We start from the raw sequence: 23,047 nt of genomic DNA on the forward strand, positions 1-23,047 counted from the left end.
ATTTAATTTGTGTAGTCCACATGACTTTACTCTCAAACAACACCAATCTCAATGCTTTTCTCTGTAAACTTGGGTTTACACGATACAAGGATAATCTGATAAATTGCACAAAATTGGGCTCCAAACCACTCCTCTCAGGGTCGCAGATAATTCATTTCTGTATTTTGAGGTTAGCCTTTTCTACCTAGCTATTTGTTTCACACAAGAATAGGGATCTTAACTCTCTTTGCATGCAAATCTGGAACCTACCAAAAGTCCTCATCAACTTTCATACAAATATTGATCTGGATGGATAAAGTAGTAGGGAAGAAAGGTTGTTTACTGTAATTATATCTCTAGCAGCAAAACAGGCAACAGAAGGACAAATGTTTGACGGAATGTCCTTCCAGCAGATTAACTAAGAGTGTGGGGACTGTTCCACTTGCATTAACTTTTGTCCACTGAAAGCGCCTCAAGTGACCTAAGTCTGGCTGACCTTGCACGCTGACACTGACTGCATGGAAACATGGTGCTTGCTTCCAAGGCATCAGCTAATGGAAGTGTGAAGTGTGTCCGCTGACCTGGGTTGCTTCAAGATCAGCTCAAGTCAGAAGGAACCATACCATCAATCTGGTTGGAGTCCTCTGATTTCATCCCCTTTTGCTAGTACAAAAACAAACTGGCTTTCATAGTTACGCTATCAAGGATGCATTATAGACTAAAATGCTCAGAAGGGTTTTGCGCACACAGAAAACACTTCCACAAATTAGTGGACTTGCTCTGTGATGGGAAAATGCACTGGAAAGCTTGTGCTGACGCAACATCTTATAACCTCTCTACAAACAAATCGGGCCGAATGCTCAATAAATAGTCGACGTCATCTAACCTCCCTGCAAACTTTGTGCAAACAAATCAGGATGAATGCTGAACAAACGGGTCATCTGAAGGCAACCTTGAAAATTTAGATCCAGTGTCCAGATTGCAAAGTAGCGGTCCTATAGTGAGCATTCGTCGGTGTCGTATCCCTGGAAGGAAATGGTTCTCTTAGAGGAGCTAGGGCATAGCAGGGAGCAACTGCAGGAAGAGGAAGAGGAAGAAAAAGGCAGCTTTACAATTTCAGCCTGACAAGGCCACTGAGAGGCCAGTGCTAGCTTACATAAAATAGTCTAGTGAGCTGAAGGACATTGAGCCAGAATAGGCCATGCGCTCCAATTCAGAACGATATGGAAGTCTGTGATAAATGAAGCAATGATATCTGGAAGTGCTCTCTTCTCTCTGAGGCAAAGAGCCAGAAATTCCTAACTTAAGTCATTAACACCATGACTGATTTCAGCCAGCAATTCTGAGAGAATATTTATGAGAGATTTTGCCTCTCCCAGTTCAGGCAAAAATATGGAGCATGCAGTCTTCAGGGTATTTATGAAGGTTCTGCTGATTTTCTTGAGGGAAGTAAATGCCATCTTTTAATTCTAAGTAAATTTCTAGTCCTCAGGAGATTATTAAAGTAAATTTGACAACTGAATGACATCTGTTCCATAAGCTGTTTTTATTTTTATTTCAAACAGCTTATGAAGAGGAAAATCTGTATTTGGGTGGTATGTCACTGCAGGTGGCAGATGGGTCAAGGGTTCACATGCCTGAGTGCTCCTTCATCAAAAATTTGTGTAGGACAAGGCTACCAGTGGCTACCAGTCATGATGTCCTTGTATTGCCTCCAGAATCAGAAGCAGCATGCCTCTGAATACCTGTTGCTGGGGTCTGGAGTCCTGTTGTCTTGCCCAGAGGCTTCCCATAGACCTCTTGTTGGCCACTGTGAGAAACAGGATGCTAAGACTAGATAGGCCCTTGGTCTGCCTCCAGCACAGCTCTTCCTATGTTCTTAACAACACAGATTTATCATCTCATTTCTATTCAAATTATAGTAATTATTTCTAAATCTGCACATTAGCAAATGCAAATTTTATGCAAATCTCTGTCCTCCTTTGTCCTCTTATTTTTGGCAATGCATATATTCTATTTATGCAAATCTCTGCCCTCCTTCTTTTTCTGGCAATGCCTTTCTTCTGTTTTGGCAATGTGTAAGTGACCATCACAGCAAACAGAATACTGATGCAGAAGACCCCGCTTTGCCATTTTTATATTCCTATATATGAAAAAAGAATGAAAAGCTGTGTTCAACTGTCCATTTCCCCAGGTTCTGAAGGTGAACTGTTGGATGAGAACTGTTGTTTCAGCAAGGAAGCAGCTCATGAGTGGGAAATGGAGGCTCTACCCCTTCCTGGCTCTTGGCCAAGCCCTTATCCAGACAAGTGAATCCTTTCTTCCTCCTGAGTAGCTTCACATGCAGCTAGTGGGGCACTTTGGTGTTGGTGCTGAAGCTTCTGCTTGGCTCCTCATCACCTCTGCTCCTGTGACTATGGGAGAGATGGCGGGACATGTCCAGGAACCCTGGCGGCTGGTATGGGAACCTTTAATATTAGGGCAGGGATATCTGGGTTCATTGGCTGTTCAGAGTCACTGGCAGTGTGGAGATAGTCCTGCTCACCTTGCTCATTCTCTGAGAAAACCTGAACCCTGACAGCAAGCCATCTGGAATTCTAAACATCTTTGCTTAGCTAACGATGGACTCCAGTGCAAATAGGGACTGTCCTTTTCTAGGGTTCTCTGCCACCAGTTAAAAGGCAGAGTTGCAATCTTCAGACGCAAGAACAACTCCTTCAAAGACCATCCAATCCAGGCTTATATCAAGAGAATCCATAAAGAACTAAGAGAAGGGCAAAGGATCTCAGCCCAAAACATTATGGGGATTTAGTTGGGAATCTCAGTGTGCTTCTGAACCAACGCCATATTCTCATGGAATATTTGTTTGCACTGCTGAGATGTTTCCAAGAAAAACTGTGGAGTGAAAACCTGTTATAATTCCATCCAAACTCACAGCAGGGATAGAAGGGTTTGAAACAACGGGATATCAAGGATCTCTGCAGGCTCCCTCAAATGTTCACACACTAAGTTTATCTTGACATGTAGGACCTCCAAGACTTTTCATCCATCACCCGGGAAGTTATTGACATGTTAAGTTTTAAGTAAAGAGAATATTGAGTGTTGCCAGAAGACCCCTGTAGTTTTTCAGCAGGGTTCCAGAATCCAAGAGTAGCTGAGATTTGGGTACCCATTAGATGTGAGACCCAGCTGTATTTCAGGGGAACAACTGTGTAGGTCTTTCCCATGGAATTAACAACGCACTAGAAGGAGGGGGCTGGTTTTGTGGGAAAGAACTGCCCAATGGGCCCCATGACCAAGTCATTTGAACATTCTTTATGGTATTTATAATTCCAGTTATTTATTAATCGCTTTTCAGGCCGAGCCCTCACAAAACCATACGCAGAACAACAGAACCTCAGGCAGTGTATGGAACATGGAGTAGATACAGGCAAGAGAGGTACTGAATTAGATCACCAACATTCTTTAAGGAAATAAGAAAATTGTAAGTTTTTAATACCTTCTTGAATGACAGAACAAATGTGAACTGGAAGAGTTCCACAATTACTGGGCCACTAATGAAAAGACCCTGCCCCATGTGCTTACCAGTCTAACTGACTATACTGGGGGACACACGAGCAGGACCACAGATGAGGTTCTTAGATTATGGGCAGGGTAATATGGCTGCAGGTGTTCCCTTGGGTAATCCAGTACTAAACCATTTAGGGCCTCCAAGGCTTGTGTAAGCATTCTGATATAGCCAAATGCAACTAGCACAAAACTGGTGTCATGGGTTCAGACCTTCTGCCCTCTGTTAGCATCCTGGTGGCTGTACCATTTTAAGTTTCTGAGATGGCTTCAAAGCACTGCAAAGTCCATTTCAGTAGTACGGTTTAGCCAGTTTATTTGTGGATAGGCAGCTCCCACATGAGAACATTGAAATTAAACTTAGGAATTCATCACAGATGACCAGTTAGGCACACATAGCAACAACAACATTATCTGTTACTACCTAAACTTGGTGCCTGAAAGACGTCAAGGTCAAGGAATCTCAAAAACTAGGCACATTGGCATCAGAATTAGATAAATAGTCAGGTGGAGAAAAATAATTGTAAGCCTGTCAGACTTGACCATTTTGTTTTTTTCTGTTTCTGGCCAAGTTGCTACAGCAAATTCTAGCCTTCAAAAACACATTATAAAAAAATGATAATACTGGTTTATTACTTTACAGACTTAATTGTTACTAAATAGAATCCAGATGTCTACAGCTGCCATCCCTTGTGTATCAACCTAATAAGCAAAACACATGCCACTAGGATACCACTAAGATAAAACATATGCATGTACAAAAACATGTTTGTAAATATTACATTATCAAAATTAAAATTGGGGTTTATATATATATATATGGTGAAAATTAAGGGCTGTCCTCTTTTCTGTTCTCCTCCCTTTCCAAAGCTGTCTGAAAGACTTATGACTTATTCACAGATTTATCAAGAAAACACAAAAGTCAAACTGAAAAATTGGAATGCATTTTTAAAAAACCCCAATGGAATTAAAAGTAGGGGGGAAGAGCAGAAACGACCTTGGCTCAAGTTGTGGTACTCCCTTAGCACACACAGAGAGAGACAGCTGCTCCATGTTTCATACAGGTCTAATATCTGGATCCTAAGCCTTTTCTCTCACTCTTTCTCATATCATAAGCAACAGACATTTCAAAATGAAAATTCTTGGAAACCAGATTCCATTTATCTCTTCTGTTTCACTCTGTGCTCGGTAGATAAGTCACAGATTGCATCATGCCATGTTTACTCTGCTTAATGCCTTGCATAGTTCTCGTGGCGTGAATCTAACACACTTTGACTTGAACTAATTGGATTGTCCAAGAACCCATAGGCTGTGATTACTCAAGCAAATTACAGCACTCGGGAGGCTAGAGAACACGCTCTTTAGTGTTTTAACTGTGCAAAACAAAGTTGGATTTTCGTTCATTCAGTTCAGCCCTGATCAAGGTAGGAACCCTGCAAACATAATCCTAGCTAAATTGGAAATTGTAATTGCGGGAAATCTTGGGGAGAAGAAAAGGCTAATGAGTAAATCCTACACAAATCTGGAGTGGACAGTCGGAAGGTGCCTCGTATGCCTCCTCCTTCCAGCAATTCCGGCAGCCAAGCTGGTGCCCAATGTATTGCTCTGCTTTCCTTTGGACCACATTAGTGAGTCCGGGGTAGGGCGTGTCTTGCCATCTGGGCAGCCCAGAACCTCCATATACACTGCCCAGGCTTGCATCCCAGAGAGATCATTTCAGTGCTGCTAATGCAGCAAAAATAACATGTGAGGCAGCAATTATGAGTTTCCGATCTCTGCAGTCGCAGCGGGGGCTGTGATTCTCCACCAGTTTGGCTTCGCCCTCAGAGGCGGACTCCATTGTCTCTCGAGACAGATGGATTCCAACTTTTTGAATTCTCAAATATTTTCCATATATTCCCCACATGTTTCCTGTGTGTCTTTGATGCCCAAAGAGATCTGATCTCAATCTTTGAAATTGACGGTTGACATATGGCAGCATTAGATGAGATGAGAGAAGATTTAGTATTCGGCAGCTCTTATAGAATGGTATGTCATCATGGGTTTTAAAACTCTCAGCAGCACTTTCTGCCCCAACTCGTCTGCCAATGACTTGCTATGCATCCCTTATAAAACCTCAGCCACTCTGTCAGATTTTGTAACATATTCTAGGGAGTTCACGATTCACAAATTGGTTAACAGGTCACCTGTTGTTCCCTGATAAGCTGGTTGACTACTGATGGGCACTAGGTCCTAGAATCATATTCAACATCTGCCCTTGGTATAAGCTTTCGTGTGCATGCACACAAAAGCTTATACCAAAAACAAACTTAGTTGGTCTCTAAGGTGCTACTGGACTATTTATTTATTTATTTATTTATTTCGACTGCGTCGGACCAACATGGCTACCTACCTGAATCTAGAACATCTGCCCTGGTTACTGTTTTATTTCTGAGCCCAACTTAAAATACTGATTTTGATCCATTTACTGAGATATGCTGACAACAATTTCACTAGGTTGTCTTCTTCAAAGTGCAATACTTTTTCAGCAAAAGCCTCTGGACTCTGTCATGTCCTTGTGCGTATTATTATTATTACAGTGGTACCTTGGGTTAAGTACTTAATTCATTCTGGAGGTCCGTACTTAACCTGAAACTGTTCTTAACTTGAAGCACCACTTTAGCTAATGGGGCCTCCTGCTACTGCCGCGCCGCCAGAGCACAATTTCTTTTCTCATCCTGAAGCAAAGTTCTTAACCTGAAGCACTATTTCTGGGTTAGCAGAGTCTGTAACCTGAAGTGTATGTAACCTGATGTACCACTGTATTATTATTATTATTATGTTTTTCTTTCACCAGACCTTCGGAGATTAGGAGTTTTAAGGATATGACTTGTTCGACTTTTTTCCTTTTTCCCTGTGTGGCTTGATTTGCTTTTACATCTACTTTTATTTATGTTTTTCAGATATGTTAATAATTGATACTGTACAATGTACACTTTTTGAAAACTGTCCAAGCTTAAAAAGTGATACATAGATCTAGTAAGTAAACAAAACACTTAAACAAACAAATACAACTTTAATTTTAGAGTTAAAATGCCAAAAAGTCTGGTACCCCATGAAACTGCTATCCGAGAACTTGAGGGATGCCTGCATTTATTAATTACAGAGCATTTTAATTGTGAAAAGTGCTTAACAATCCGTGTTGCAGAAAATTATAAGCAGATCCCCATTATAGCTTTCCCCTTCTTGATCTTCAGAGCTGAATATTGATCACTCATCATGAATTTGTGAATGAAAAAGGTGGCTTCCAAATCAGCTTTCAGTCAGCACTGTCACCTCTGAACAGGTGTTCAGTGCTGTGACTCAATTCCAACAATGCAACTAAAATTACTTACCTGCTGAGACAAATTACTTATCTGAGACATTTCCTCAAAACATCACCTGTACTGAGATGCTGAAGTATCTTACTTTGTTAGAAATAAGTAGTTAAATAGGTAATCAATCTTTTTAAGAACCCTGCATATGCATACACAAACTGTGAATGTTGACAGCCATCAGGATTGCTAATTTCCAGACTCTGTCTGGCATCCATTGAAAGAGGCTGTCCTTATTGCTTTGCATGGGTTTTCAAAACCCTGTTCCTTTGGTTGGGATATTTTCGCACATTGCAGCTGCATTTAAACAAATAATGAAAAGGTTGGCAGCATTAAAAAATATTAGTAATGTGTTTCCCCCCTCCCCCTCATTTGTTTGCTCTTGTTTGAGGGGTGTTTGCTGCATGATCAAAGGTTTCTTGAGTGCCATTTTTACACAATCCCAGCCAGTCAGGGTTCATGGAGTTCATGTAATGATGTCATAACACCCCCACACCCCCAAAATGCCTGGCAGCCAATGCTACCTGCACTGACAGGAGTAAAGGTAAAGGGACCCCTGACCATTAGGTCCAGTCGTGACCGACCCTGGGGTTGCAGCGCTCATCTCGCTTTACTGGCCGAGGGAGCCGGCGTACAGCTTCCGGGTCATGTGGCCAGCATGGCTAAGCCACTTCTGGTGAACCAGAGCAGCACACGGAAACGCCGTTTACCTTCCCGCCGGAGCAGTACCTATTTATCTACTTGCACTTTGACGTGCTTTCGAACTGCTAGGTTGGCAGGAACAGGGGCAGAGCAATGGGAGCTCACCCCGTCGCGGGGATTCGAACCACCGGCCTTCTGATTGGCAAGTCCTGGGCTCTGTGATTTAACTCACAGCGCCACCCACGTCCCTCTAGCCAGGAGTGGCATGTAGCTAACCAGATCAAGCTACATGATGATGCCACAAAGCCAGTTCAAGGTGAGGGCATTTCTTCCTGTCCTTACTCTTAGTGGGCAAATTATTTTTACCTGTGTTCACTGTCCATCTCCAGTTGCCCAGCAAGGCATCATTATTATTTATTACACATATTTGGTTCATTCCTAATTATAGTAGAACCTGCTAAAGCCCATTTCATACAAAGAAGGAGCAGTATGATGGAAATGTAACTGTTTGGTGATGTGTTGTGCGCAGTGGCATGGTACCTAGTCCAGTGATATTGACCCTGCCTCTGCAAACATATACACACCTTTTCTTGCTCTGCTGAAATCCCTCAGATCTCTATGACAGCCTCTGTACATGAACTGCATACTAAACGAAGCATCCTCCATGCACTCTAACACTGCTTTTTGTTTTCATGAACTGGGACACGGACACAAAAAGGCATAACAAAACATATCCCATGTTGTTGGAAGTATGCATTAAGATCAAAAGAGTTGGAGATAGGGACAGGGCCGTCTTACCCATAGGCTATAGGGGTTCGGGGCACCCGGGCGGCTGGCTCTCAGGGGCACTAGGCCGAAAGTCCAGGGCCCAAGAGTTGAGTCCGGGAAAGAGCCCGTCTGTCAGTCAGAGCGCCGCGGCGGGCTCTTCTGCTGCAGGTGGCTCTGCGCCACGAGTTCCGGGGCGACTGAGCCAGCGAGACGCTGAGGCGATGGCCGGCCGGCTCCGCCCTCCTGCGTGCCTGGGACTGGGCAACCGCAGGGGGTGCCGGATGGATCTTTACACCCCGGTGCTGCATATGCTTAAGACAGCCCTGGATAGGGAACAGCTGAAGCAAGCCTAGAGCAGAATGTGGGTGCCACAGCGTGTTCAGTGACTCCTTAACACTTTGCCAATCTAGCATACAGCATGCTTTGGCTAATTTAGGTTGGTGAAGTACACTTCCCCATAGTGGTTGCAGTCAGTGGACTAGAGGGACTAGTCGAGTCCCCTAAATGTTCCCCTGGTGCCTCCTTCCTAAAGCCTGAGAGGATTCTGCTTGGCTTAGAGAGCCCTCCGGCCACATAAAGCCCTAAACTGCCTAAATTGGCTCCCAGTATGTTTCCAAGCACAATTCAAAGTGTTGATGCTGACCTTTAAGGCCCTAAACGGCCTCAGTCCTGTATATCTGAAGGAGCATCTCCACCCCCATCATTCAGCCCAGACACTGAGGTCCAGCACCAAGGGCCTTCTGGTGGTTCCCTCCCTGCGAGAAGTGAGATAACAGGGAACCAGGCAGAGGGCCTTCTCGGTAGTGGCGCCTACTCCCATCAGATGTCAAAGAAATAAACAACTATCAGACTTTTAGAAGCCCTTTTTAGGGAAGTTTTAAATGTTTGATGTTTTATCATGTTTTTAATATTCTGTTGGGAGCCACCCACAGGGCAGGGTATAAATAAATAAATCACTACTACTACTACTACTACTACTACTACTACTATTAATAATAATAATAATAATAATAATAATAATAATAATAATACTCATATCCATGCCTAGAAAGCAGATATAATCAAAAGTGTGGCTGTGAATGTCATGGCAATGTATTAAATAATCCCATGAAAAAATCCAAGAAAATCCATTAAAAAAAATTAGAAAAACGAGAATGTGCCAATCATCCCAATATCTTTCTGTGTATTGGGCAAAGTGGGAAATACTGATATTAGATTATATTTCTGAAAAACAAAAGGCTGTAGACTTAGCTGGAGATCCAGGGAAAGGAGTCAGATTATACTGTAGCCCCTCTGGGGTTATGGTCTTGGGGTTCAGTCCTCACCTAACAAGGACGACTCCTCTGATGCTCGTAGAACTCCTTGCATCAAGCAGTAATCTAATTTTGTGGTTTCAAAATTAGCCTCTGCCCCTCCCAGCTCCACTAGACAAGTCATGGCAACCGCCATCTGTTTTCACATGTTATTCATCAGCACCTCAGCTGAAAAAGAAAAGAAAAGACAGAAAAGAGAAAAAGGAACCCGATTCACCTTTCCTTGCGCCTTGTCCCTTGCAGAAGGGCACTGGGAAGACATGAAAAAGAGGCCTCAGAATGTCAGAGATGGATTTTGTAGGCAGTAACAGATGGGCATGCAAGCAATGTATGTCTCAAAATTCCACGTTAGTACCAGAGAAATCCCTGTGGAACAAAGATCAGAGGAATAGCGTATGCAAGGAGTGAGAATCAGCCCTAGTGCGGCTCACTCACACCCCAGGCTTTACCCATTTGTAGACAGGTCTTGGGAGTGTTCAGAAAGGGAGCCAAGTGCAAATATGCACTAGGAGTTTTGTCACCATCCTGTTTCCCCTTTCAGAGGAATGAGGCTCTTTCCTGCTTCTCAAAAGGTTGCTGTAAAGATCCTGTTTTCCATCTTGTTCCATCTTGTCACAAACACGTGTTGAATCTCTTTCCCCCATGAGGAAGTGTTAACAACATTTGGGCCTTTATAATTTGGGAAGGGAAAGCTAGATATTGATAAAAGAGAGAAATCCGCCCCCAATCTCTCATCATACTTGAATCAGGCCATCAAACAAAGCTGAATGTTGGAAGATTTGAGACAGACAATACTTCTTTCCCCAGCACACAGTTAAACTATGGAAAACGTTCCTGCAGGAGGCTGTGATGTCCACCAGCTTAAAGGTAAAGGATAAAGGGACCTCTGACCATTAGGTCTAGTCGTGGCCGACTCTGGGGTTGCGGCACTCATCTCGCTTTATTGGCCGAGGGAGCCGGCATACAGCTTCCGGGTCATGTGGCCAGCATGACTAAGCCACTTCTGGCGAACCAGAGCAGCGCACAGAAACGCCGTTTACCTTCCCACTGGAGCGATACCTATTTATCTACTTGCATTTTGACGTACTTTCGAACTGCTAGGTTGGCGGGAGCAGGGACCGAGCAACGGGAGCTCACCCCATCGCGGGGATTCGAACTGCTGACCTTCTGATTGGCAAGTCCTAGACTCTGTGATTTAACTCACAGCGCCACCCACGTCCCTCTAGCCAGAAGTGGCATGTAGCTAACCAGATCAAGCTACATGATGATGCCACAAAGCCAGATCAGGGTGAGGGCATTGCCTCCTACTCTTACTCTTAGCGGGCAAATTCTTTTTAACTGCCGACCTTCTGATTGGCAAGTCCTAGGCTCTGTGGTTTAACCCACAGCACCACCCACGTCCTGTCCACCAGCTTGGGTGGCCTTAAAAAGGAATTTAGAGAAATTCATGGAGGAGAATACTATCAATGGCAACTAGTCATGATGGCTGTGTACTGCTTTGAGGTTGTTGCTGTTGTACAATCAAGCAGTATATGATTAAATATATATATATATATATCAGAAATAAATACTTCCAGTATAGGAAGCAATATGATAACAGTCATGGGGTCAGAACTCTGAAGTAGATGAGCCTTTGGTCTGGTCCAGCAGAACCTCCTGTGTTCTTAGGATTATTATGGATGAACTTGATGGCAGCATGAGGTGTATGGCCATTTTGACCCTTTTGCGTGTGAAAACCCCCAAACCCCCTCCAAAATAAATCACACAGGAAACAGAATATTTGTTTAGGATTTTTGGCATTAATTTGGCCACAACTTTATTGATTACAGCATGTGAGTGGTTGCTTAGGCATTGGTTCGGACTACCTGAACCTGCACCAGCAGGAACAGGACTGACAACTGGAACCTCCAGAGGGAAAACATACTGGGGGAGCACAGAGGTGGATTTCCGCCTCTTAGCTCACCCCAGATGTTCCCAGGAACTCTGGCATGGCCCTATCCATGAGAGGGGATCAGACAGAGCAAACCGAGCCCCTGGATTCCTTTAACGGAATTCCCTAGCAGCAGCAACAAAATTGAGGGGCAGACACAGCCAATCCATAATCCCCTCCACCAAAGAATGAACCAATGCCTAACTGCCAACCTTACAAAGTTGTGACGATTTGCTACACGGTAGGCAAAAACCAAATGGCACCAGCCAATCAACCAAGTGGCAAAATTCCTACCAGGCCCCTGCTCCCAAAACAGACGACCCCTAGACAGGCATAGCAAGGCCAAAAACACAACCTAAAATTATAGGGAGGGAGGGTGGGAGATCCGCTACACGATGCGAAAGAGGAAGTACTTCACCACGTGTAGCCCCTTAAATAGACCCTTATGTGCCAATCAAACCCCAACCGACAGAAATCTGCCCCAGTAACAAAGGGGCGACCAATGAGGCAAGGAGGTCATCCAAACGGGCCCGCCCCAGCAGCAAGAAGGCAGTTTGGTGATCTCACCGCAACACGTGGCTCTCCATGATTTGGAGGACACGATTTCTCAAGTCAGTGACTCTATAACCTTAAGGCAGACATAGGCAACCTCTGCCCTCCAGATGTTTTGGGACTACAGCTCCCATCATCCCTAGCTAGCAGGACCAGTGGTCAGGGATGATGGGAGTTGTAGTCCCAAAACATCTGGAGGGCCGAGTTTGCCTATGCCTGCCTTAAGTGTTAGTCTCTAGGATGAAGATAGCTTTTGGTCAAGAGTTCTCTGCCACATCCCCAAAGCACTCCAGTCATTCCTATCTTACCCAGATAGGATCTGAGCTCCTGTTCCATTCCTTCAGCAGCAGAATTCCCTCCGTAATTTTTAAAAAATTTTTTTGCAAGGAGCGGAGAATTAGTGGCTCAAAGGAATTCAAAAGTGATCGCTTGTTTTGTTCTCCTTCCCCATGTGTCCCCGATCTTGTCTTCTGCAAATGCAATAACAGATTGTACAGCCAAAACAAGTGAGTGAGTCAACAACAACATCTTGAAGGAACCATCAGGGAAGCTTAAAAAGCTGTGCAGCATTAGTAACTATCCAGTTAAACCTGATTTCTCACTTATCCCTGTAAGGCTGAAGGGGGGGGGGAGCGTTTCCATACATGAATGTGCTTAATATGCAGACACAATCCTTGGGGTCCTCACCACATCCTGTGTATAGTTTCAACACAAAGAGGAAGCAGATTAACATCAAAAGCTCTCCCGAATGGCTGTGGCCAGCAGGACTTTTGTATGGATGGGAACAAGAAGGCCCCAGGGAGCCTGTATTAGCAATTTGAAAATTGTTCTCATATAAAGCACTGGTTTGAATCCAGCTAGGATCAGGTCAATTCGCATCACATGTTTTCACACGGTTATCATCTCCGCCACAAAATTCTGCATCCCAGGCATATTCTGCCCACACATGACATCCTGCCTATTGGCTAGCAATGCTGCATGTACTAGTGCGCATCCCCCAGAGCTGCTAACCACAGAGAGTGGGCTGAAGAGGATTCACAGACAAGGAATGTGCATCCATGCTCTGGATTGGCAAAGCCAATCATCCGAAAGCTAAGCTGATGACTGATTAAACATAAAGGTAAAGGAACCCCTAACCATTAGGTCCAATCGTGACCGACTCTGGGGTTGCGGCGCTCATCTCGCTTTACTGGCTGAGGGAGCCGGCGTACAGCTTCCGGGTCATGTGACTAAGCAGCTTCTGGCGAACCAGAGCAGCGCACGCAAGCAGAGCAGTTTACCTTCCCGCCGGAGCGGTACCTATTTATCTACTTGCACTTTGACGTGCTTTCAAACTGCTAGGTTGGCATTAGTGATCAATAAATAGAGAGCGCGTAAAGTGGGCCTTCTTAAGTGACAGGGAATAAAAAAGGCATGTCCAAAGTCCGTCTTGGGGGCCTGATTCGGCCGCCAGTCGATCTGATCCAGCCCTTGTGGCAGTATACGGTACATCCTAAAAAAAAGCTCAACAACTTTGATTGGCCCCCCTCACGCACGTTCACTTCATCAAATCTGGCTCCCTTTGAAAAAAGTTTGGGCACCCCTGGAATAAAAGATCAGGGTGATGTATTCCTTACTGAGCTCTTCTGTTTCATTTTTTGCGTAGGTTGTAGTTCATTCCATTCCACCCACTCCCTCCAAAGCACTTTTATGTAGTCATGTTGGTTTGCAGGACTGTTATTGATTTACTGTCCAAGGGTAGCCTGCCATTTCTGATGGGCTCTTTGCTTTAAAAACCAAACCAAACCATAGAAGCCGATATATATGCAGGCACTCTCTATTTTTTCCCCCTTTTGCTGCGCTAACCTGTCATGAGACAAGAGCAAGTATGGTCATCCAAGTCGTCAATCTCGGTTGGAACCACATATGGTTCACAAAATTATCTAATTATTAGGCACGGCATTTTGGAATTTGGACCGGTGCCTGATATTCATAACTCCTACAGCACTTTTAGATTGATTGATTGATTGATTGATTTACCACCACTTCGTTTAATAAAACAAACCCAGTTTGCATTTACAGTTTATTGGGATTAGGGGGATTTGTAGACCATCTTATCCAATGGATAGCTTTATGCAGGAGGTCCTAAGCTAGGGCATCCCCAAGAGATGGCTTGAGTTATGGGATGGCATATAAACGTGTCCCTGTGCCATCATGGGCAAATCATATGCAAATCACCATGAATGAAAAAGAAATCTGGTGGGGCCCAAAGATAGTTGTGTTTTTAATCATCTTTCCTCAGTCAAGTACAACATAAGCTGAGAACCCCGATTAAAGGGAAGAATAAATAGTTAACCTATTGCATACCCTCCAACATTTCTCTGATGAAAATAGGGGCGTCCTATTCAACAACAACAACAACAACAACAGCTTTATTATTTATACCACTCCCAACTGACTAGGTTGCCCCAGCCACTCTGGGCGGCTTCCAACATATATAAAAATATAATAAAACATTTTTTAAAACTTCCCTGTACAGGGCTGCCTTCAAATGTCTTATAAAGTTGGCATAGTTACTTATCTCCTTGGCTTGGGCATAACTCCATACCCTCCAACATTTCTCTGATGAAAATAGGGACGTGTTTAGGGAAGCTTTTAATGTTTAATAGACTATTGTATTTTAAAATTCTGTTGGAAGCAGCCCAGAGTGGCTGGGGAAACCCAGCCAGATGGGTGTGATATAAATAATAATTATTATTATTATTATTATTATTATTATTATTATTACCCTTCAACAATTATCCAAGGAAAACAGGGATATTCTAAGGAAAAGCAGGAGAATCTGGGGTCAAATCAGAAACCTGGACGGCTTCTGTAAATCTGGGACTGTCCCTGGGAAATAGGGATACAGTGGTACCTCGGGTTACATATGCTTCAGGTTACATACGCTTCAGGTTACAGACTCCACTAACCAAGTTTATTATTTATCAGATTTTAAAATACAATAGTCTATTAAACATTAAAAGCTTCCCTAAAACACGTCCCTCAGAGAAATGTTGGAGGGTGGAGTTATGCCAAGCAAGGAGATGACTATGCCAACTTTATAAGACAATTTGAAGGCAGCCCTGTTAAAAATGTTTTATTATATTTTATGCTTAGGGTATGCTAATGATGTTAAAATCAATACTCCACCAGAACTCAAGTATAGACACATCAGTTATAGGAGGTTTTGGGGGTCACCTTACTGCTATGCGTCGTCCTGAACCCATTTTGCTTTGCTCTGAAGATACAAGTAAGAACAAAACTAAAAAGTGAAAGTTAGGATGGGTTGCGTATAATAGAGCGATTGCGGCATGTAAGAGAATGTCACATTCAAGTACCCTCAGGCTTGTACTTAGAATTCTAAACTAAAAATAGCTGTTTCTGTTTGACCTGCAAACCTAAATTCTGCAAATTAAACAAAGCATGCAAATGGCATTGCATAAATATACCAATTTGCGTTCTTTGTTTGGATTGCAGAGCATTTGCCAAGAACTGTACAGTGGCGGACACAAAAGAATGGTTGGGAGGAATTAAGGGCAAACTACTAGGCTTGCCAATCGGAAGGTCGGCGGTTTGAATCTGCTCGATGGGGTGAGCTCCCGTTGCTCGGTCCCAGCTCCTGCTAACCTAGCAGTTCGAAAGCACATCAAAATGCAAGTAGATAAATAGGTACCGCTCCGGCGGGAAAGAAAATGGTGTTTCTGTGCGCTGCTCTGGTTTCGCCAGAAGCGGCTTAGTCATGCTGACCACATGACCCGGAAAAACTGTCTGTGGACAAACGTTGGCTCTCTCGGCCAGTAAAGCGAGATGAGCGCCGCAACCCCAGAGTCATTCGTGACTGGGCTTAACTGTCAGGGATCCTTTACCTTTACCTTTTTACATGTTACACACAAATGCATGTGCGAAGCCTTTCTCTCAGGAAAAGCCAGCCTGTTTCCCCCTGAAACTCTCCTCAGCTGCTTCCCCCCCCCAGCAGATTTAGATTTACCTTGCAAATTGCCTTCTTGCGGTTCCCTCACTGTGAGAAGCCAAGTTACAGGGAACCAGGCAAAGGGCCTTCTCGGTAGTGGCACCCGCCCTGTGGAACGCTGTCCCACCAGATGTCAAAGAGAAGAACAACTACCAGACTTTTAGAAGACCTCTGAAGGCAGCCCTGACTATTGTATTTTAATATTTTGTTGGAAGCCGCCCAGAGTGGCTGGGTGTAAATAATAAATTAGTAGTAGTAGTAGTAGTAGTAGGTAGTAGTAGTAGTAGTTTCACCCTCTTCATTGCTAATTTATGCAGGACATAAGTTTAAGATGAGTGGATGAGCATGATCATCCGACAGTCAATTATTGATTGGCATCCATGGAAATCCTGCACTCACTGCATTTCAGTCATATGATAAATACACCGTGAGTTGGACCTGCAGTTTCAAAAACCATAGAGAGCCAATGTGGATTGTGGTTGGCATGCCAGACCAGAGCCTGAGGGATCAGGGTTCGAATCTCCACTCGGCCATGAAGCTCACTGGGTGACCTGGGGCCAAGCGCACCCTCTCAGTCTTACCTACCTCACAGGGTTGTTGTGGGGATTGAATGAGGATGGAGAGAACCATGTATGCCAGTGTAAGCTCCTTAGAGAAAAAAGTGGGGTGTAAAAAACCAGACCCATAGCCAGCATAAATAGGTTGGGCTTCCTCAATTAAAGCAGAGCTCCAATAGCTTACGTCAATGGGGTTTTTCCTCTAGACATCCTCTTAAAGGGAAGAAAGAAAGAAAGAAAGAAAGAAAGAAAGAAAGAAAGAAAGAAAGAAAGGTTTTCTGCAGTGATACCAGGGCAGGAATGTGAACTGGCCTCGTCTGTCTCTTTTTCGTCTGCTCAGAGCAATATTGTGTATCTTGAGAAGCACTTAATATAAACTGTCAGCTTGGACTAAGATTAATTCCCCAATGTTTGGCAGCAAATGGATTAAATAGAGGGGGGGGAGGTAATCAAAGGGTATAGACCAGGAAGCAAGCATATATTTGAAATATGGGGGGCAAATATCCAGGGACAGCTTTCAGCATAATTTCTAGAAACGTTTTTTGGTGTGTTTTTTAAAGAGTCACTAAAAAGATGGGGGTTTTTGTGTGTGGCGCTTGGGTAGCTACGCACTTCCTGTTCTGTCCTCCTGAACAGAGAAAGCGGGTTAATGACCAGAAATTACACAGCATCAATCTTCTCATTTCACAGAGAGATGGAGCATGGAAAATTCCATTTCTCCCCTTGTGCAAATCTCTTGCCAACAGCCCCCAAGGGATCCCAGAGTCTCCAAATATAATAAAACAATCAACCTGTAGTTTTAATTGACTCAGCGAGTTCCTTAATCATCCTCCTCACCACACACACACACACACACACACACACACACACACACCAGTTCCCTTCCAAAAGGAAATATTCTTGCTTGAATTCATAATAAACTTGCCCTCATGATTTGTAGATATATGATGTGTTGATTAAAGCCATTCCTTCCCGTGCTACAAATTGGCCAGCTGAACTTGTAACATTCTGCATTTCACTATGAAGGAGTAAAATAGGACATAAATTGTGCTAAATCTAGAGAAGGCCACTGAAAACAGTTGCAAACTTTTATCCACTTATCTGGGAGAAAAAAATACCACCGATATATTGGGTCTTTCTTCTGAGTAGACGTGTGTAGGACTGTGCTGTTCGCAGTTTGTGAGTTCGCAGTTTGGGAATTTCTCTTCAAAAACAGTAGCAGACCCTTGTTTCAGACCCTCTTAAATGTCCCTATTTTCCAGGGACAATCCCGGATTTACAGAAGTAACTATACAACCTTTAGAAGACATCTGAAGGCTGGGGCAACCCAGTCAGATGGGTGGGATATTATTATTATTATTATTATTATTATTATTATTATTATTATTCCTATTTTCATCAGAGAAATATTGGAGAGTATGTTGTTTGCTTTAAGAGTGTTTTATACCAGTCTTCAATTTAAGAAAAAAGAAAAGTTTACCACAGAAGAGACTGCTAGACTATGTGGATCTTTGATCCAATCCAGCAGGGCTTTTCTTACATTCTTATGTGAAAGCCATGAAAAACATAATATTAACTTAATTAAGGCAGCATTAAAAACCACCCAATGAAAAGAAATGTAACTTTAAATTATATTTAAGTTTAAAAGCCAGGCCAGGGGTGAGGGTGGGGGTGGGAATGAATGAAACAATAGGTTTTCCTGTCAGGCAACCCTTTGCCACAAGTGTAGTGCCACAACTGAGGTGTCCTCCTCAGTCGTGGACCATGGTCAGCCTTAGCTGGCAGGGCTACCCAAAAGATTATCTCTAAAGCAGATCTTAATTCACAGGCCATCCTCACCCCTCCTTCTCCTTGAGGAAAAAAAGACATTAGATAATAATGGAACGCTGGGAAGAAGTGACTGGATTAATCACACTGTGATATATGATAGGGTTGCCATATTTCCAAAAGTGAAAATAGGGACACAAAAGTTGTTAAGCGTTTTTGCCAAAGTTTGCAACAATTCACCCAAAAACCAACACTTCAACTTTTGAAAATTACACCTGGACACTGTTTTTGACGGACAAATCCCGGCTATGTCCAGGAAATTCCAGACGTATGGCAGCCCTAATATATGTTAATGTCTAATGACGTTGTGTAATAACTTGGGACCCTTTAATAATTTCCTGGGGTTTATTTACATGGCCAAATTAAACAAGGAATTGGTATGGAACTGAAAACCTGTCCATATGTTAGCAGCCCAAAACTGAAAGAACAAAACTACTGGCTAGTTCAAGTTTAGAAAGTGGCAGAAATGCATCAACTCACAGTTGGTTCAACTATGTGAGGGAAGAAAAAGAGAGGGGAAATGTTAGAAGTTAATGGCCACCATTGATTGAATTTATGAAAAATAGATATAACATGGATAATAATGACAATAATAGATTCTTCGTATGGTAAGAGTATATTGTCAGCCCTATATTGATTATTGGCATTGAGTGTGGATATAGATACACAGACAGAGAGAGATTTGGTATTAACATTTATTTATAAGTGTTAATGGAATGTTGAGGTGTTGAAATTACAGTGGTACCTTGGGTTAAGAATTTAATTCATTCTGGAGGTCCGTTCTTAACCTGAAACTGTTCTTAACCTGCGGTACCACTTTAGCTAATGGGGCCTCCCGCTGCCGTCGTCGCGCAATTTCTGTTCTCATCCTGAAGTACCCAAGGTACTATTTCTGGGTTAGCGGAGTATGTAACCTGAAGTGTCTGTAACCTGAAGCGTCTGTAACCTGAGGTACCAACTGTATTTTACGCACCTTAGCTTGAAGGGACATTGCATCCCATCACCTTCCCTGATCAAGAGGAAACCTAAAAAATTGAATCACACTAGCGGGTTATCTCTGTTGCTTTTTCCCTCAGGAGCCCCCAGGTGACGGCGGTGACGGCGGCGGCAGGAGCATCAGCAAAGTGACAGAGCCCCTCTCGCAGACCTGAAATGCTCTGTCTCCATGAGGAAAAAACTGGCACCGGAACATGATAGCACCCAAGAGAACTACATCTGTCTCCTTTAATTACATCCCGTGTACATATTAGTGAGTGGAAGTGCTTTATGATTTCTATAGCAAAGGCCAGCAAAGCTATAGAAGGCCGGTTGTGCACAAGCACTCTCCCCGAAGTATAGACAGGCAAATTTAAATCATGTACACTGTGACGGGGGTGGGGAGGGAATATCTTTAATTTCCCCAGGGGGAAAAAATAAATATAAAATAGATCAAGACTGTTAAAAGCTCATACATGTTTATAGCTCTGGAGATTTACAATTGTTGTCTGCCTTGCAGAGGACATTCCATCAAATGGCACTGAATCTGTCTGTTTCCATCTTTTGTACTTAAGGTGAGAATTTAAAGCTCTAGCATTTGCAAGCACTTTTGTGCTCACGCACCACTCATGAGTAACCGTGTCCTTGTTTTGTTCAGAACACTAGATGACGTGTGCATAAGTGCTTGCAGGACCTAGGTCCAGAATTGTATCCGCATGATCCATTCAGAGCCACGTCCTTAGGAGATGCATTTGATCACAGCATTACATAGCCTAGATTCTGCAAAATCTTAACTATGGGTCAAATTCTAGTCTTGTCTATCATTCCTGCTTATCTCTGCTGTTAACTCCTCTAGGCTGGAGTTTCTCTGGAATTATATCAACAGTGTTTCCAACGCTCACTGTTTTGTCGTGAGTCTTGTATTATCTAGTGTTTCCTCCCCCTCACAGATCCAACTCCAGGAGTCATGAGATTACAGGAGAGTCTTTCCGACGAGATTTAGCCAAAGCTTGAATATGTAAAGCGAGTGTAACCAAAAACCAAATGAGATATATTAAAAGAATATGTTGATACATGCATTTCTAGACATCTCACGAGGCCTAAGACATTCTCTCATGGTGTGTGTGTGTGTGTGTGTGTGTGTGTGAGAGAGAGAGAGAGAGAGAGAGAGAGAGAGAGAGAGAGAGAGAGAATATATATCATTATTTTTGGCCAATTCTATACTTCTAAGCTCAGACTCTAGGCCCTCTGAGTTCTATCACATGTATGGATCAAATATGCATAGAATTACAATCATAGTCACATATTAAGGCCTTGACCCTATGGACAGTTATAGCTGAATAATTCCCATGGAAGTGAATGGGATTTATTCATGAACTTTGTGCATAGGATAACTGCTTCAGAGTTAGCACCAGGATTGGCTCGGTGCCACAATCAACATTTCATTCTTTTCCTTTTAATTCATGCTGATCAGATTTTGAATGGTGCAATGTCTGAATTCCATCAAGGTTGACATCTGACCCGGGGGGGGGGGGAGATAGCACCTGGCTTGATTGCTCCTGTGCCTTCAGTAGAAAGTCGATCTGCAAAAATCAGCAGGTGACATGTTTCTTCATGGCATGGAGATGAACATTGTCCCCTGATCATGTTTGCCAATCAGTCTGTTCTTTAAAGACACAAGACCAGGTGTTGTTAAAAGAAGAAAGAAAAAAAGCTGGCAATCCTACCAGCAAGCCACTTTATTAATATTTACATATTAAGCAACAACAACAACATGATCAGATAAGGACAAAAGTGCATTAGCAGGCCACTTCCTTAAAAATAGCCTTATTCAAAAGCTATGACCTTTGCAGTTGAGATTGGAAGCTGATCCAGAATTAAAGTATGATCCTATGCCACAATCTAAATGTACTTTAAAGTTAATTTTCAAAGCAGAAAAAGATAGTATTTTTGGAAGAGAGACATACACAGTAACTGGTTAGCCTTTTAAGCAATATACTTCAGAATGTAATTTTCCAACCCCCATAACATCTCTTGGCTTCTCTGTCTCTCTCTCTCTCTTTTTAATGGCAATGAGAAAAAGCCTGACTGTTATATTTTCCATAAACAGAAAGTGATTGTCTCTCTGTCTAATATATCCATATCTATCTATGTACTTTTGACGAGAGAGATTTTATTACACGTGAGAAAGAAACAGCCAAGCAAGGATGAAAAGCAAAAAGCAAAAGAACTCTTATGTATGGACATCATCTTGTCTGTTGTAAACTGGAGGTAGAAAATTAAGAGCAGCAGAAGGGCAGCCTAGGTATTCGTTTATGTAAGCAGAAGGTAAGGGAACAATTGGATGTAGCTCTTTGCTGACTCTCGCCCAGTCAACTCCATCCCTTCCAAGCCTGTTCTAAACAGTAGGGTCCCTCGGGGGGGCAGGAAGCTGTTTTATCATTTGAATTGTCTGTTAAAACTGCCATTCACCCCCCACCCCCCAAATGGCACTGTATAAAAAAATAAATATTAATACCTATGATTTAACCGTGTATTTTATAAAATAGGCTTTTGGTGCTATGAAAAGTGATTTGTGAACGTTTTCCTCCTTATCGTACTAGATCCTCTTGTTTACTCTCCGACATACCGATGGATCCCTGTTGTAATTTTCCTCTGCATTATTTGTATGACAATGTATGCTGCCAATATGCTGTCTTGTGGTTTTATTTAATCTTTATACATGTGTTCCTTGTTATAAGTGTCACCATTCTGTGTTTGTTGAGTCTGCCTATATAGTGCAACATCATATAGTAAGGTAAGGTAAGGTAACCCAAGTGGTGTGGTGGTTGAGAGCGGTGGACTCGTAATCTGGTGAACCGGGTTCGCGTCTCCGCTCCTCCACATGCAGCTGCTGGGTGACTTTGGGCTAGTCACACTTCTCTGAAGTCTCTCAGCCTCACTCACCTCACAGAGTGTTTGTTGTGGGGGAGGAAGGGAAAGGAGATTGTTAGCTGCTTTGAGACTCCTTAGGGTAGTGATAAAGCGGGATATCAAATCCATACTCTTCTTCTTCAAACCCAAGGGTGAGCAGCTAACTCATTGTGACTGTTAATGCTACACCAAGGCTTGCACATGATTATTTTCAAATGCTCTGATCCTTAAGAGTGGAGATGGAGAAACTGTGGTCCTCCAAACATTTCTGGACTGCAGTTCTGGCCATTGGCCATTGCTGGCTGGGACTGATTGGAGTTAAGTCCAACATCTTCTGGACAAATACAGATTCTCCATCGCTGCTTAAGAAAAATACACCAACTTAGGGCTTCCATGAATTGTCCTTAAAAGACAATGGAATGAAATAGACTCTTGGGCACAGGACTTACTTCACCGCATGTCTGATCCAGCATGGCAACTCTCATGTTCTTGTCCTTTGCACTAATGCAAGATTCCCACCCCACCCTGGACCAATTGGTCTTTTCTGCACAGTCTAGGGCAAGGGGAGAGCCTATGACTCTTTAGATGCGCTCCAACTCCCATCACCTCTGACCTTTGGCCATGCTGGCTGGGGCTGGTGCGAGTTGCAGTTGTTGCTGAACACCCAGAGGGCCACAGGT

At 43.2% G+C, this 23,047-nt stretch overlaps 1 protein-coding gene across 3 annotated transcripts in view; it reads left to right on the forward strand.

The window, feature by feature from the left end:
* CYGB (cytoglobin) overlaps positions 1 to 22,200 on the forward strand; it is a 54,261-nt gene extending 32,061 nt beyond the window's left edge. For 2 of the 3 annotated variants that reach the window (XM_083597969.1, XM_083597970.1), the window contains exon 4: positions 19,556 to 22,200. In XM_083597969.1, the coding sequence (XP_083454095.1) occupies positions 19,556 to 19,607 (52 nt within the window). In that variant the 3' untranslated portion in view covers positions 19,608 to 22,200. Of the gene's footprint in view, positions 1 to 3,337; positions 3,441 to 19,555 lie in introns of those variants that run through there. The other variant, XM_083597968.1, reaches the window with a different exon arrangement.
* Positions 22,201 to 23,047: the final 847 nt, after the last annotated feature.

The sequence above is a fragment of the Podarcis filfolensis genome, assembly GCF_964270895.1.
Source record: "Podarcis filfolensis genome assembly, chromosome: 2".
In the NCBI taxonomy this organism is placed as follows: Eukaryota; Metazoa; Chordata; class Lepidosauria; order Squamata; family Lacertidae; genus Podarcis; species Podarcis filfolensis.